Source organism: Podarcis cretensis, assembly GCF_951804945.1.
Source record: "Podarcis cretensis genome assembly, chromosome: 6".
NCBI lineage: Eukaryota > Metazoa > Chordata > Lepidosauria > Squamata > Lacertidae > Podarcis > Podarcis cretensis.
The window spans coordinates 23,688,201-23,702,319 of NC_137175.1; the positions used below are offsets into that span (position 1 = coordinate 23,688,201).

Here is a 14,119-nt window from a genome sequence, read left to right on the forward strand (position 1 = left end):
AATGGTCAGGGGTCCCTTTACCTTTTCTTTAAGGGGAACATGAGCCTCCTAATAGTTCTCAGCACCCTTAACGAACTACAGCTCCCAGAATTCTTTGGGGGAAGCCAGGGCTGCTTTAAGTGTACAGTGCAGATGAAGCCTAATTTTAAGCCATCTACTACTCCAATGGCTGACACTATTATTTTGTGACAGTTGAATTGTATCAGACATTTGCTTTAGTATCTTTTTTTTTTAATCTAATCTTTCAATTGGGCTTTGGGCACCAATGTTTAGAAGGCAAGGGGAGTGGGCAATTCCCTCTCCAATTTCTCAACAGTATACCATGCATAGTTGTAGAAAAAGCATCCATTTCATTCAAAAACATTAAGGGCTGGGGTGGAGAATTGGCCATGAAGCACTAAGTAGCAGCCCCACCCACCCCGTGATGTACTCCAACCCTTATTCAGCACATCAAGGTATCACAATTCTCCCACACCACCCTGCCCTGTTTTCCTTCATCAGCTTCAAATCTATTTAATTCTTCTGCATCCACTGATAAGTCTCCACTGTCTCCGTTGGACAGACATTTATCAAGGGAGCCAGGAGGTTCTTTCTTCTATAAATCTCATAAGCCACAAACAACACTTTGTCACCGAAACTCAGGATAGACTTTGCAACCGTTATCTGGTCTCTTTGGCAACAGCTGAAGCAGAATCATAATCCGGTCTTCAGAGCACAGAAATTGGGGGGAGGGGAATAATGTTGTGTATTGACAACTTAACGGACAGTGGAAAGCATTTGGTTGTATCTGAACTAAGGACATGGTGGTTGTTACTTGGATGGCTGCTGAATGCCTAAAATGAGAAAAAAGAGCCTTTAAAAAATGGTTGCGCCATTTGCCTATTATCTGCTAGGATTCTAGTCTTGCATTTCCAATCCAGCCAGAATGCCTTGCTCCCCTGCCTGTCGGTTATACCTGAGGGTTACTAATAGCATTTTCCCCACTCACACACCCCTGCAAGGACCTTAAAAAGTGCTGATAATGGTAAAGCTACCCTCTTTTGCTGCTCTGGAGGGATGAGATATGGACTGCATCAAGAAGCATAGCAGTTTGGCCATTTGGCTCCAAGGGTCCCTTGGTGGGTAGAGGATCGAGTCAGTCACAGTGTATAGCGTCTTGGGCAAAATACTGGAAATCCAGATGCATAAGGTGAGTTGGTACCTGCATTGGCTCAGCAGGCAAGTGATTCTGCAACAGGTCACTGATAACTAATAGGCCCAAGATGGCAGAGATATTTGCTCCTGCGACCATCGCACGAGCTCCTTGCCTGGAAGCCTGATGCCAGAATTGAAGTCCCTGATTCCCTGTCCGTCTCAATGGACTGGAAGTATGTTTCTGGTAAAGTCATCGTCTCTCTGGTAGGCCTCGCTGCAAAACTCTGACTCTTGGCTCGGGTAATTCTCAGAGTCCTCCGGTTCCTTCTTATCACTGTTCCGCACAGCAGCCTCGAGGGCCTTCTGCTGGCGGTAGAAGTGGGAGAACTTGTTGAAGATGATTGTGATGGGCAACGCCACAACCAAAATCCCGCCCAGAATGCAGCCGGAAGCCGCCAGCTTGCCGGCCACCGTCACTGGCACAACATCTCCGTAGCCGACGGTGGTCATGCTCACTGTCCCCCACCACCAGCAGGCGGGGATGGTATCAAAGCCAACATCTTCTTCCTTTTCAGCTGTGTAGGCCACTCCGGAGAACACGGACACCCCAACGGCCAAGTACAGGAGTAGGATTCCCACTTCTCTGTAGCTGTGCTGAAAAGGAGAATAGAAAAGATTGTGGGAATGGGCAGCAACAGCGTACAACTGAGAATAAAGAGATTCTTAGAGGGAAGGAAGGTCATGGGGACCTTCTTGGCTTTTCTGCTCCCTGAGGAGCTGGTTGGCTCCCCCCCCCCCTCTTAAGACAGGGATATCCCTCTTTGTATCATGTGGGAACTCAGATAGCAAGTGTCACGAACCTACTTAGGGTGGAACTACAAGTTGCCTCAATCAATAGTCTTCTAATTCTGCACTTGCTAAGGGAGGGGTGGGGGAACTGTGGACTCCACCCACCATTAGCCCCAGGCAGCACACCCAGTGCTCAGCGATAATGGGAGACAGCTGCAGTCCAGCATCTGCCTGGAAGGGCATTGGAGCAGAAGAATCAGTGGACGGGAAGGGTTGTCATGGAATTCTACTCAATATTGATCCAGAGTAGATTCCAACGTATAGTTAGCTGAATTAAAACCTAAACACGTTGCAGGATTCTCAAAAAATAGACCAGAGGCAATTGTATTTCATCCAGCAGAGCTTTACTGCTACTGAAGGCAAATGAGCATAATGGTCACAAATCTAATACATTCAGGATTGGCACTGTCTGTAAGAAATCCAGTTGCAGCAGACTTAACTTAATATTACAATAACTTATAATAAAACTAAACCTTAATGCTATATACAGAACACCACACCAGAAGGAAAAGAGATAGAAAGAGAAAGTGATGTGTAAAAGATTATCTGGGAAAAGAGAATGTGTAAAAGATCATCTAGGAAAACATTGTTCTCAAATAAAACCCTTGATATGTTTCAACTAAATTTTGCAAAGTAAAGATCAGATAGATAAGATATATTATGTATTAGAAAGACAATAAGGAAAAACAACACAGTTGAAAAGAGAAAGAAAACAGAAGAAGCCGCACTGAGGTGGTGGGAAATCACTTGTGTAGAAATGTTGTTATTGTTTGGTTTTTATATGTGTACGATATATGTTAAAGAGTGAATGGAATGTGTATATGAATAACTAATTTAAAATTCAATAAAAAATCAATTAAGAAAGAAAGAAAGAAAGAAAGAAAGAAAGAAAGAAAGGAAAGGAAAGGAAAGGAAAACCCAGGCTCCTTCTGGCCTATTATTATAGTCAGCATGACTTTGACAGAAGAGATAAGAGAACCAGTTTAAACCAGCTGTACTCATCTTCTCTGAAGGAGTAACCCAAACACCATGAACCTTCTGCTTGTTTCTTTCACACAGAGAAGCTTCCAGAACCCTCTTGAATTAATTAGAATAGGAAAGATCTCTACACATCAGATCAATACTTTATGTACCAAGAAATGCAAACTAAGAAGGGTTTAGTACCGCTCCCACTGTTTTGTCCCTACGCACCTGCCCTGCATTAATGTTGAGTGAAACACAGACCCTGGGAATGCGGAGCTTGAGCTATCTCCAGTACCATTAAACCAACCAACCAACATCTTTCTTGGATGATTTTCAGAGCAGTGTGCAACACAGCGACATTATATTGATGCCTATGCCACAGCCAATACCTCTGCGATCATCATCTGAGGCCCTCCTTTTTTGTGCCCCTTCCATGAGAACCGGCCTTTGCAGTTGTGACTTCCTGCTTGTAGAATACTCACCCCGGAGAAGCTCGTCTGGTGCCATCATTATATATCTTTGTGTGCCAAGCCACAACTTTTTTTGGCTTTTAATGATCTATGGTCTTTTTGCATGGGTGAGATGTTTTAATCTTGCTTTAAAAAATACCCCAGAATTATCTTTAAGATTGCATTTTAAAGCTGGCTTAAACGTACATATGTGGTTGTTGGCTTAAAACATTGCAAGGCGCTTTAAGCTGCTATGGCAAAAAAAGCAACCAATAACTTTAATAAATACTCGTTAAAATACTAATAATATGAGACTTAAAGAGCTTGCAATGCAGACACAGTTAGGTGTGCTCGCACTGTATCCAATTTGCAACCTCTTAATATTTCACAGCTGCAACATTTGAAATAGCTTGTTACAGGTTTGATTTTTCTTGTACACTTGTGCAGCTCAGAATCATTATATTAAAATAATATGTTCTCATTTATCCCACCCTCTCAATTCATAATGGGGTAGGGTGGGAGAGCCATTTGCACTGCAGAGAGACCAACTAAATTGCAAGCAGGTGACTTTTGCTGCCATTCGAACTGTTTGTAGAACGCCTCATTTTGCAGAATAATCCTACATCCATTTACCTGGGAGTAAACACGGGTGGCGCTGTGGTCTAAACCACAGAGCCTAGGACTTGCCGATCAGAAGTTCGGTGGTTTGAATCCCCGCGATGGGGTGAGCTCCAGTTGCTCGGTCCCAGCTCCTGCCAACCTAGCAGTTCGAAAGCACATCAAAGTGCAAGTAGCTAAACAGGTACCGCTCTGGCGGGAAGGTAAACAGCATTTCTGTGCGCTGCTCTGGTTCGCCAGAAGTGGCTTAGTCATGCTGGCCACATGACCCGGAAGCTGTATGCCGACTCCCTCAGCCAATAAAGCAAGATGAACACCGCAACCTCAGAGTCAGCCACGATTGGACCTAATGGTTAGGGGTCCCTTTACCCTTTACCTTAAACTCTACTGAACTCAGTATGCCTTACGTCTGAGAGTCACTCCCAGGAGTGTGCTGAACCTGTTATTGACTGGTGAGATTCATGGCTCTCTTACTTTATGAAGGATTGAAGCCTTGGAAGGAGGTGCTAAAAACACATAAACACCCTTGCTCCCCAGTGTCACCAGCTTAATATCTGTTTATCTAGGGTCCAGGCGCCTTCCTGGATCAATATGCTTCTTAACAGCTCTCAGAATAAGAATCAAGATGCTTTGCTGACCACCACCCCTCCCCTGTGACTAATGCAAAGAGAGCCTCAAGGGTCAGGCAGCCTTCGCTGCCCTTGGTGTTTCTCCAGCTCCCAGCGCAGCTTCTCTGAAGGGCAAAACATGGAGCCATCAAGAATCTGTCTGGTGCTGCTGGCCTGCCTCTCAGGATGTAGACGGGGCTGGACTCCAGATTGGCACCACTGCCAGCCGTATGTTGGGCAAGTCCCTGGTTTGCATTCACCCGAGACAAACACCCATCTGGTGTCTGCGATGTTTGGCAGGGAGGAGATTGATTTCCTGATGGCAAATAAATATCTGTCACTCTCCTCCCTTTCGCAGAGTGCAGAGCAGGGACTTGAAAAGGGGAGGGGGAGGCTCACGCAATGCCAGAAGACGTGTCTGCATGTGGTGCCAACTCAGCCACAGGGAAGATCAAGGAGGTTGCTGGTGCGAGGGGCTTCAAGCAGGATTGGGTCTATGCAATTTTACAGAAGGGTAGATGGGCAAATAATAATAATAATAAATCCCCAGTTGCTGAAAGGCTTGTGACAGTAGAAGCCACATTTTACCAAAGCTCCTCCTTTTTCCAAATTGGTTTTGGCAATCCTAGCGGATGACTATGTTGGCATAACAGAGAGGGGCAATATCCAGTGCTAAATCTCAGAGACGGGGTCAAAATGGAGCATTTCCAGTTTCTGAGTCAAGCTGGGACTGCCATACTTCCTTCTCTCTCTCTCTCTCTCTCTCTCTCTCTCTCTCTCTCTCACACACACACACACACACACACACACAAACCCCTTTCAATTATGTGTATTAATATTTTTATAATGGGTTTTTTATACTTGTAAACTGCTTAGAAGCCACCTTGGCAATTAAGCGGTACATGAATTAATAAAGAATAACTATATCCAGCTAATGCATCCTAACAGTGCAAGGATTGACACTTGCGCAACAGAACTTACCCCACTCCTCCCACCACAATTGGTTTGGCAAACTTGAAGAGGGCATGGAAGCTCCATTGTGCAAGTGTAAATCATTGTGCTGCCAGGATGTATCTGATTGATCCCACCTAATAATAATAAAACACCAAAACATCAATGTCAACAGTCTTCAACTTGCAGAAATGTATCAGATGAAGTTCTCCTTTTTAGAGACATGATTATAGGCATGACTGAAGCCTTGTCAGCTAGCAAACCTACCCTCTTGGATAGCAAAAGATGTTCAGGGATGGAGAGGGGGCGGGGCTGCTCATTCAACTAAGCAGTTCCACTGGTGGAAGCCAACACAAAGGCTCCCTCTAGCAAAGCAGGGCTTACCCCCTCCTCTCCCCCGCCCCCATCAGCTCTGGGGAGTTGGGGGGGGGAAGGCAGCTCCCTTAAACTACAGCTCCCAGAATTCTTTAGGGAGAGCCATGACCATTTAGAGTGGCATCATAGTGCTTTAAAAATATGGTACAAATGTGGTCAAGGTTGAAGGGTGGCCACAGGGTGGGCAGCCTTAAAATGTTTCCTGTGGGCATCTCTTGTGAAGGGCAAGAATCCTCCCCTCTCAATCCTCAGGCAGGATCTTTGAGAACTCAAATCCACTCATCAAAGGCCTTTGCACCAGACTTTGTTGTTGTTGTTTAGTCGTTTAGTCGTGTCCGACTCTTCGTGACCCCATGGACCAGAGCACACCAGACACTCCTGTCTTCCACTGCCCCCCGCAGCTTGGTCAGACTCATGCTGGTAGCTTCGAAAACACTATCCAACCATCTCGTCCTCTGTCGCCCCCTTCTCCTTGTGCCCTCCATCTTTCCCAACATCAGGGTCTTCTCCAGGGAGTCTTCTCTTCTCATGAGGTGGCCAAAGTACTGGAGCCTCAGCTTCACAATCTGTCCTTCCAGTGAGCACTCAGGGCTGATTTCCTTCAGAATGGAGAGGTTTGATCTTCTTGCAGTCCATGGGACTCTCAAGAGTCTCCTCCAGCACCATAATTCAAAAGCATCAATTCTTCGGCGATCAGCCTTCTTTATGGTCCAGCTCTCACCAGACTTTATATGTTGGCAATTCTCCTCCAGCACACCCCTCTTATGTCTTCAAAATGGAGCCGAAGAAATGGATTATGCTGCTCAGTATTTGCTCTACGGCACAGGGAAGGATCACAACCGACCGGCTAACTACAGCTGGAACTGCTGCTTACACTGAATGACCCATGTGTCGCTGTCAAAAGATGACGAGTCCATCTGTCAACGTCAGGGATGCGTGTTTTTCGCTCAGGCGTGTCAGGTGGGGGAATGGAAGTCCCTCTTGCCATCGCCAAGCAGAAGAAGCAGCGAGGAGGACTAACCCAGAGTCATGTGACATGAGCAGAACAAGATCTGTCAGAGCCGGTTATTTATAGGCAGGGACACAATTGACAGACAGGCTGGGACAACAGCATAGTGACAGTCAGACTCAAAATGAAACTGTCAAAATAGAGAGGGGGGGGGCAGCTGATCCAAGTGCAACCCAGCCAGAAATGTGGAGCAACCTAAGATGCTGTGTGTGTGTGTGAATGGGGGGGGGGGGAGCAGAGAGCATGAAAATGCTGGGGGAGAAAACTAAGTTAGGGAATAAGAACTTCATCCTACCAGCAAGGAAGGTGGAACTCATAAAAAGGAAAAACTAGACAAAGATATCTGGGTGAAATTTACACTTGGAGATAATGGGTCCCAGGTTTCTGGATCAATAACACATTTTCATCTTCTTATAGCAGCCATTACCTTCACTTCTGGCCTCTCACTTTGCTGGCTGCGTGAGCAGGGGAGGCAGCGGGGGGAAGCAATAAAACAAACTACGCTTACAGCACAAAGCAGTGATGAGAAATATACTTCCAAACAGGAGCTCCACTTACACTGTGTCTCCTCCTTGTTGCACCATCACTACCCTCCTGTTCCTTGGTCCCAATGTCCCAAAATAGGCGATTTCCTGCTTCCAGCGCTCATGCTTGATTTGCATCAAGGCTCCCCGCCTTCTTTAAGAACTAGGGTCCAACTTGGTCAGGTATGTTACATTTGACCACTAAATATAAAACACCCCCAGGGTGGATGACCCGGATATACAACAATGAAGTAAACTTCAAGGTAAAACACTGAATAAAACTGGAAGCAGGTAAACCTTTCAGAAACAGCAGTGTTCATTTCATACCTAAATGACAGCAATATAAGCATCTTCCTCCTTGGGGAGAAAACTTCATAACCAGGTTTCTGCAACCAAGAAGGGATGATCAAGGGTCTGGAAACCAATCCTTATGAGAAACGATTGAGGGAGATGGGTATGTTAAGCCTGGATTAGAGGTCCCTACCAGAGAAGAATGGAAAACCAAGCTAATGCACTATGCCAAGATGGCAAAGCTGACTGGAAAACTCAGAAACCAAGAGGATAAAAACTTAATAAAAGAATGGGGAAATTTATAAGTTACCTAGGAGACCACTGTAAGCAGATGGAAACAAGAGCAGGATTTTGACTCATTTGTGGTGTAAAGAAATACTATGGACAATGTGGTTTGATATAAAAATTGGAGTACGCACGAATATGCAGTTGGAGATCCTTAAAATGAGACCCCATGGAGGGAATGGGGGGAAGGCTCACAATTCGGAGAATCTCGCTATACAGATATGTTTTTACTAATTTGTGTTTATTTGTACTTTGTATTTGTAAAACCAATAAAAATGATTTTTTTTTAAAAAGCCTGGTTTAGAGGAGACTGAGAGGAGATTTGATAGCCATCTTCAAATATCTCAAAGGCATCACATGGAAGATGGAGCAAGCTTGTTTTCTCCTGCTCTGCGAGGTAGGTCCCAAACCAATGGATTCAAGTTACAAGAAAGGAGATTCCGACTAAACATCAGGAAGAACTTTCTGACAGTAACAGCTATTCAGCAGTGGAACAATCTGTGATGGCCTGGGACTCGGGCTCGAACTCGGAACCAAAGGAGTCTCAGTGTGTACTGGATCCTTTGCCTCAGGCATCATCTGAACCAAGTCTAGGGCCTTATCCTGAAGTGTTCCAGTCTGCACAGGTTCCCCTGCAACAAACACCAGCTAGGTTGAGTCAGGGGCCTGAGCCTGCCCTGACTGCAGATGCGGGGATTACCTCATTGCCTTCAGCTGGGCCATCACTTACAGCTGCTCCACTACCAGTTTGGTCAGGGGAGGCTGAGGCAGCCCCTGGGTCTAGTAACCCACTGACATCTCCCGAGCTGCAGAGACTAAGGTCTGAGAGAAGGAGAGACCTGAGTACTTGCAGGAGGAGTGCTCGCCTTCAGGTGAAACAGGGAGGTGAGTCACTGGGAGATCAGGACCGTCTGTGTGCTGGTCCAGGGGGGGAGGTTACTGTGGGGTGAGGTCCAGGACCTGAGTTGAGGGTCGGCAGACAGTCCTCCACGGGTCCACAGCGAGGAGCCGGGCAAGGACAGGAACTCTGGGGGAACAGGACTGGATGCTGGCCGAAACAGCTCTTCAACTACGTTGCTCCCGCAACCTGGGACTGAGCTGACTGGCCTTTATTTTCTCTGAGGCCAGGGGCGGCCCCGGCCCCCAGGAGACCCGCCTCTCCTGGCCTTAAGGCGAGCACTCCTCCTGGGAGAAACCAGTTCCCTTCGCCTCTCTGCCCTGAGCCTCTGCAGTTCAGGAGAGGCTGAAGGGTTACTGGATCCAGGGGGAGACTCACCTGTAGGCACTGAGTCCTCAACCACCTCCAGAGCCAGAGTGGATTCACCTGGTGCCTGCTCCTGAGGATCCGGCACAGGTGCAGGCGCTTCAGAATCAAGGCCCTGCCCCAGCTCAGCTGGCCCTGGAGGCGGGGACTCCTGTGCAGGCTGGGATTCCTCCGGTTCAGCCTCTGAATCGGATTCCCAGGCCATCACAGTCTGTTACACCGACAAAGATAAAAGGCTGTTGAACCCCGCCCCAGGTTGCAGGAGCAACATTGCTGTATTCCAGACGCTGCCTGAGATCCTGTACCTGTCCTTGCCTGGTTTCCTGCCTCGTCCCTGTCGGACTGACTCCTACGGATTCTGGACCGTACCTGGACCGTGGTTCTCGGGTTACCCCCAGGCCCAGCACACAGTCTCCCTCGGGAGGTTGTGGACACTCCTTCTTTGGAGGTTTTTAAGCAGAGGTTGGATGGCCACCTGTCATGGATGCTTTAGCTGAGAGTTCTGCATTGCAGAGGGTTGGACAAGATAAGTTTGACATCAATACCAGGAAAGGTCCTGGAACAGATAATTCAACCGTTGGGTCTGCAAGCACTTAAAAAAGAATGCTGTGATTACTAAGACCCAGCCTGGGTTTCTCAAAAACAAGTTATGCCAGACAAATCTCATTTCTTTTTTTGACAGTGTTATAAGCTTGGTGGATCGGGGGAACTCTGTGAACACAGTGTCTCTTGATTTCAGGAAGGCTTTTGGCAAAGACCCCCATGATATTCTTGCAAGGAAGCTGGTAAAATGTGGGTTGAACGAAGTAACTGTTAGGTATATATGTAGCTGGTTGACTGACTTAACCCAAGGAGTTCAGTTCCTCATCACCCTGGAAAGAAATGACAAGCGGGGTGGCCGCAGGGTTCTGTCCTGGGCCCATTGTTGTTCAACGTCTTTATAAACAACTTGGATGAAGGAATTGAAGGGGTGCTCATCAAATCTGCAATTGACACTAAACTGGGAGGGGTAGCAAATGCTGCAGAAGACAGAATCAGGATTAGAAATGACCTTAGCAGCTAATGCTATTCTATGCTGCATCAACAGAAACAGAGTGTCTGGATCAAGGGAAGTAACAGTACCACTCTATTCTGCCTTGGTCAGACCACACCTGGAATACTTTGTCCAATTTTAGGGAGGGACCACAATTTAAGAAGGACGTTGACAAGCTGGAATGAGGGCAACCAAGATGATTGAAGGTCTGGATCCTGGCAAACCCATCAGGACCCTTCAGCTGTGTAAAATTCTGCAGCAAATTCACTACATAATAAATAGCATGCACTTCACTACATAATATCTTAGGAGGAGCGTTGCCTTACCCCATATATATTGGCCCACTCAACCACTTCAGTCTGCGAATTGGCAGTGCCACATAATGTTCCTTCCTGATCCTTCAGTGTGGCAGCACCTAAGCTATGGAACTCCCTGCCCATTTATATTAACCGGGCACCTTCACTGTACTGCTTTCAGCACCTGCTAAAAACTTTTTGGTGTAAGCAAGCATACCCAGATACCCATTTGACACATATTTTTATATGAATCCTATTTTACAATGCATGTTTCTAAAACAGCTGACTTCATACATTTTGTGGGGGAGGAATAAGTAAACTTGTTTTTAGCATATGATTGCATTGGTCATTTTAATGGATATTTTATGCAAACAGTTTAGAGGTTTCGATGATTAAGTGGTAGAGATAAAGCCTGCTGAATAAATACATACATATGCCTTGGCCCTATGCTTGGTGAGGTCACTTTTGGGCAGCTCCCTGCAAGGCTGAAACTGAACGATTCATCTTCTTGCAGATGGAGAGTCTTGCCTGTTCTCATTACAATATGGGAGGCCTTTTGAGAACAAGAGTAGGAACCCCCAGCAGAACCCACAGATAAACACCCGCTACACTACAGGAGATCCCATCTCTGCTCAGACAGCCAGTCATGCAGATGCAGCCAGCCAGCCAGCCTGAAAACTCCTTCTGGTGTCAGACAAATGCCAGCTCTTGCAGGTCAGCCTAAGGCTGGCTGGCAGGAGGATCACAAATTATAAAGAGCTATGCTCCACTGAGCAAGGAAAACATCCTAGGGTATCGCCTGGAAATTTCAAGGAGTTTGCAATTAGGCCAGATGGTTTAGGACAGCAGACACGGTATTTTTCCTCCTTTCCAAAATCCAGAGAAGTAAATGTCTGAACGTAAGGAATAGGATCAAGAAAAAATAATAATACTTGGATATGTGTTACTTAGTTCAAAGGCTTAGAAACCACCTCTGTGAAACATCAGGAGGCTTTGCAGGACACAGAAGCCCAGCCTTGTCTATTTACACTTATTTATCTAACAGACTTACTAGCCACATTTTGAAATGCAGTATTTTGCTAAGGCAGCATATGGTGTCTGATAAAAACAGTTATAAAACACATGTAGAGCATTAAAACAGTAAAAGCGACAGATCAGCAGCACACAGGAAGCACACAATCTATTCCCAACTGAAAGATGTGGGGATTTCTTATGGGGTGGAGTTCCATAAGTGTGGGGCTGCCACTGAAAAGTTTCTGAGTCCTAGCCTAGCCTTCCTGACTGACTGACATACAAGCAAGGTCTCGCCAACTGCTTTTAGTGGTCTGGCAGGTTCATATAGGTACTGGAAGCCTTTTAAGCAACTGGGCCTCCAATTGTTCAAAGTCGGACGTGGGTCTAAACCACTGGGCTTGCCAATCAGGAGGTCAGCGGTTTGAATCCACACAACAGGGTGAGCTCCCGTTTCTCTGTCCCAGCTCCTGCCAACCTAGCAGTTTTAAAGCATACCAGTGGAAGTAGATAAATAGGTACCACTGTAGCTGGAAGGTAAATGGCATTTCCGTGTGCTCTGGCTTTCGTCACGGTGTTCTGTTGTGCCAGAAGTGGCTTAGTCATGCTCGCCACTTGACCCGGAAAGCTGTCTGTAGACAAACGCCAGCACCCTCAGCCTGAAGCGAGATGAGTGCTGCACCCCATAGCTGGCTTTGACTGGACTTAACCATCCAGGGGTCCTTTACCTTACCTTTACTTTTTACCTATTTAGAGTTTTAAAGGTCAGGACCAATACTTGGGATCGGATTTGACTAACCAGGCCCGTCAACAGAAGCCCTGAAAAAGGACTTCCACCTGTTCATTGCAGCATTCCCCTTGCTCCTTCTCCATGTGCCGTGCTAGGGGTGGGGTCCGAAGAATTTCAGAACAGCACATGGGCGGTTTATCCATTACGACCATGGAGAGAAAGATAACCCTCCCCCCCCCACACCACTTTCCCAGTAAGAATCCCCTTGTGTCTATTAATTCTTCAAGGAAAACATAGAAGGAGATATGCAGCTGCATACTATGAATTGAAACTAATGTCCAGTTTGGGCCCCGAGAACCTTCAACATCCCAGGAAGCCAAAGCCACCCCCATGACAGGCTTACCTTCAAGGTGGCTCCTAAGGACCTCAGGCCCGTTGAATGCCTTGCCAGCTTCAGCACCCGGAATATCCTCATGAGGCGAAACACCTGCACCACCTTGCTCACGTTGCCCAGCTCCGAGTCGCTCCCCGCGGTCACTTCCACCAGAAGGCTGAAGTAGAAAGGCAGTACTGAGACTATGTCAATCAGGTTCAAGGGGTGCTTGAAGAACTTCCTCAAGTTTGGCGCCAGCAGCAAACGGGCCGTCACTTCAAAGGTGAACCAGGAGATGCAAAAGTACTCCAGGTTCTCCAGCACCGTGTCGTCCTTCAGGATGCCTTCCTCGTCGGGCTCCTGGTACTCCGGCATGCTGTGGATGCACATGCTCGCGATGGAGGCCAACACAACACTGATGGACACAAAGCTGAAAAGCTTGCTAGGGATGGAGTAGCCCGGGTTCTCCATGGTGAGCCAGAGGCGCTTGCGCACATTACCGCAGCGCAGGGTGCTGTAGCGAAGCAGGTCGTGGTTGAAATCCGAGATCTCGTCCGGAGACATGTCCACACTGCTGACCTCGCTTTCTTCATCCCAGTTGTGGTGGCGGCTCTCCAGCTTCCGCTCATGGTAGCGGTAGCTGCAGCAGGAGTCCAGGAAGAATTCGTTGATGCCCCAGTACTCAATCTCTTGGCAAAAGGAGAAGACGCACAGCTCGTCCATCACATGCAGCTTGCCCGTCTGGTAGAAGTGGAGCACATAAAGGAAGAAGCCAGGGTTGCGGTCAAAGTAGAATTCCCGGGCACTCACGTCATAGTCGTCGCACAGCTGCAAGATGGACTCTTCTGAGTCGCAGGAGAGCAAGCGCCCAAGGCGAGTGTCAGGGAACTTGGAGAGGGCGCTCGAGCTCAGCCTTCTTCTCAGCCCCCCAACGTTGATGTTGATGACCTCATCCTCAAAATTGGGATCCCAATAGTTTAAGGTCTTGTTGACCATGATCAGCAGAGCTGGGGCTAATTTGGCCTGTAAACAAGACAGTCAGAGAGAGAGAGAGATTTTATATAAGACTGAGTTTCTGTTGGATTACAGCAGCAATCTAAAGCATATTTTGTAGTAAGTTAGAATACCCCATTGCCTTGCTTGTTTTAGCAATTTGCCCTAGGTCAAGGGAGGTGAACCTGTTGCACTCTGATGGCCATTGACTTTAGGCAAGTCAGTTTGTGAAATTCATTAAAAACCTGTTTTGCCTTTGTCTTCCCTCCTTGATTCTCACTCTTATTAGTTAGTTTAAACATAACTTCAGACTTTACTGTCCTATTCCTTGGGTGTAGGAAAGATTGATGTTCTCCACTTTGT

At 46.9% G+C, this 14,119-nt stretch overlaps 1 protein-coding gene across 1 annotated transcript in view; it reads right to left on the reverse strand.

The window, feature by feature from the left end:
- Positions 1-31: 31 nt before the first annotated feature.
- The window catches only part of KCNS1 (potassium voltage-gated channel modifier subfamily S member 1), a 45,081-nt gene continuing 30,993 nt past the window's right edge, over positions 32-14,119 (reverse strand). Inside the window, exons 2-3 of the mRNA XM_079979597.1 lie at positions 12,794-13,786; positions 32-1,788 (exon numbers count right to left, since the gene is read on the reverse strand). Coding sequence (XP_079835723.1) covers positions 1,354-1,788; positions 12,794-13,759 — 1,401 coding nt within the window. The 5' untranslated portion in view covers positions 13,760-13,786 and the 3' untranslated portion in view covers positions 32-1,353. The remainder of the gene's footprint in view (positions 1,789-12,793; positions 13,787-14,119) is intronic.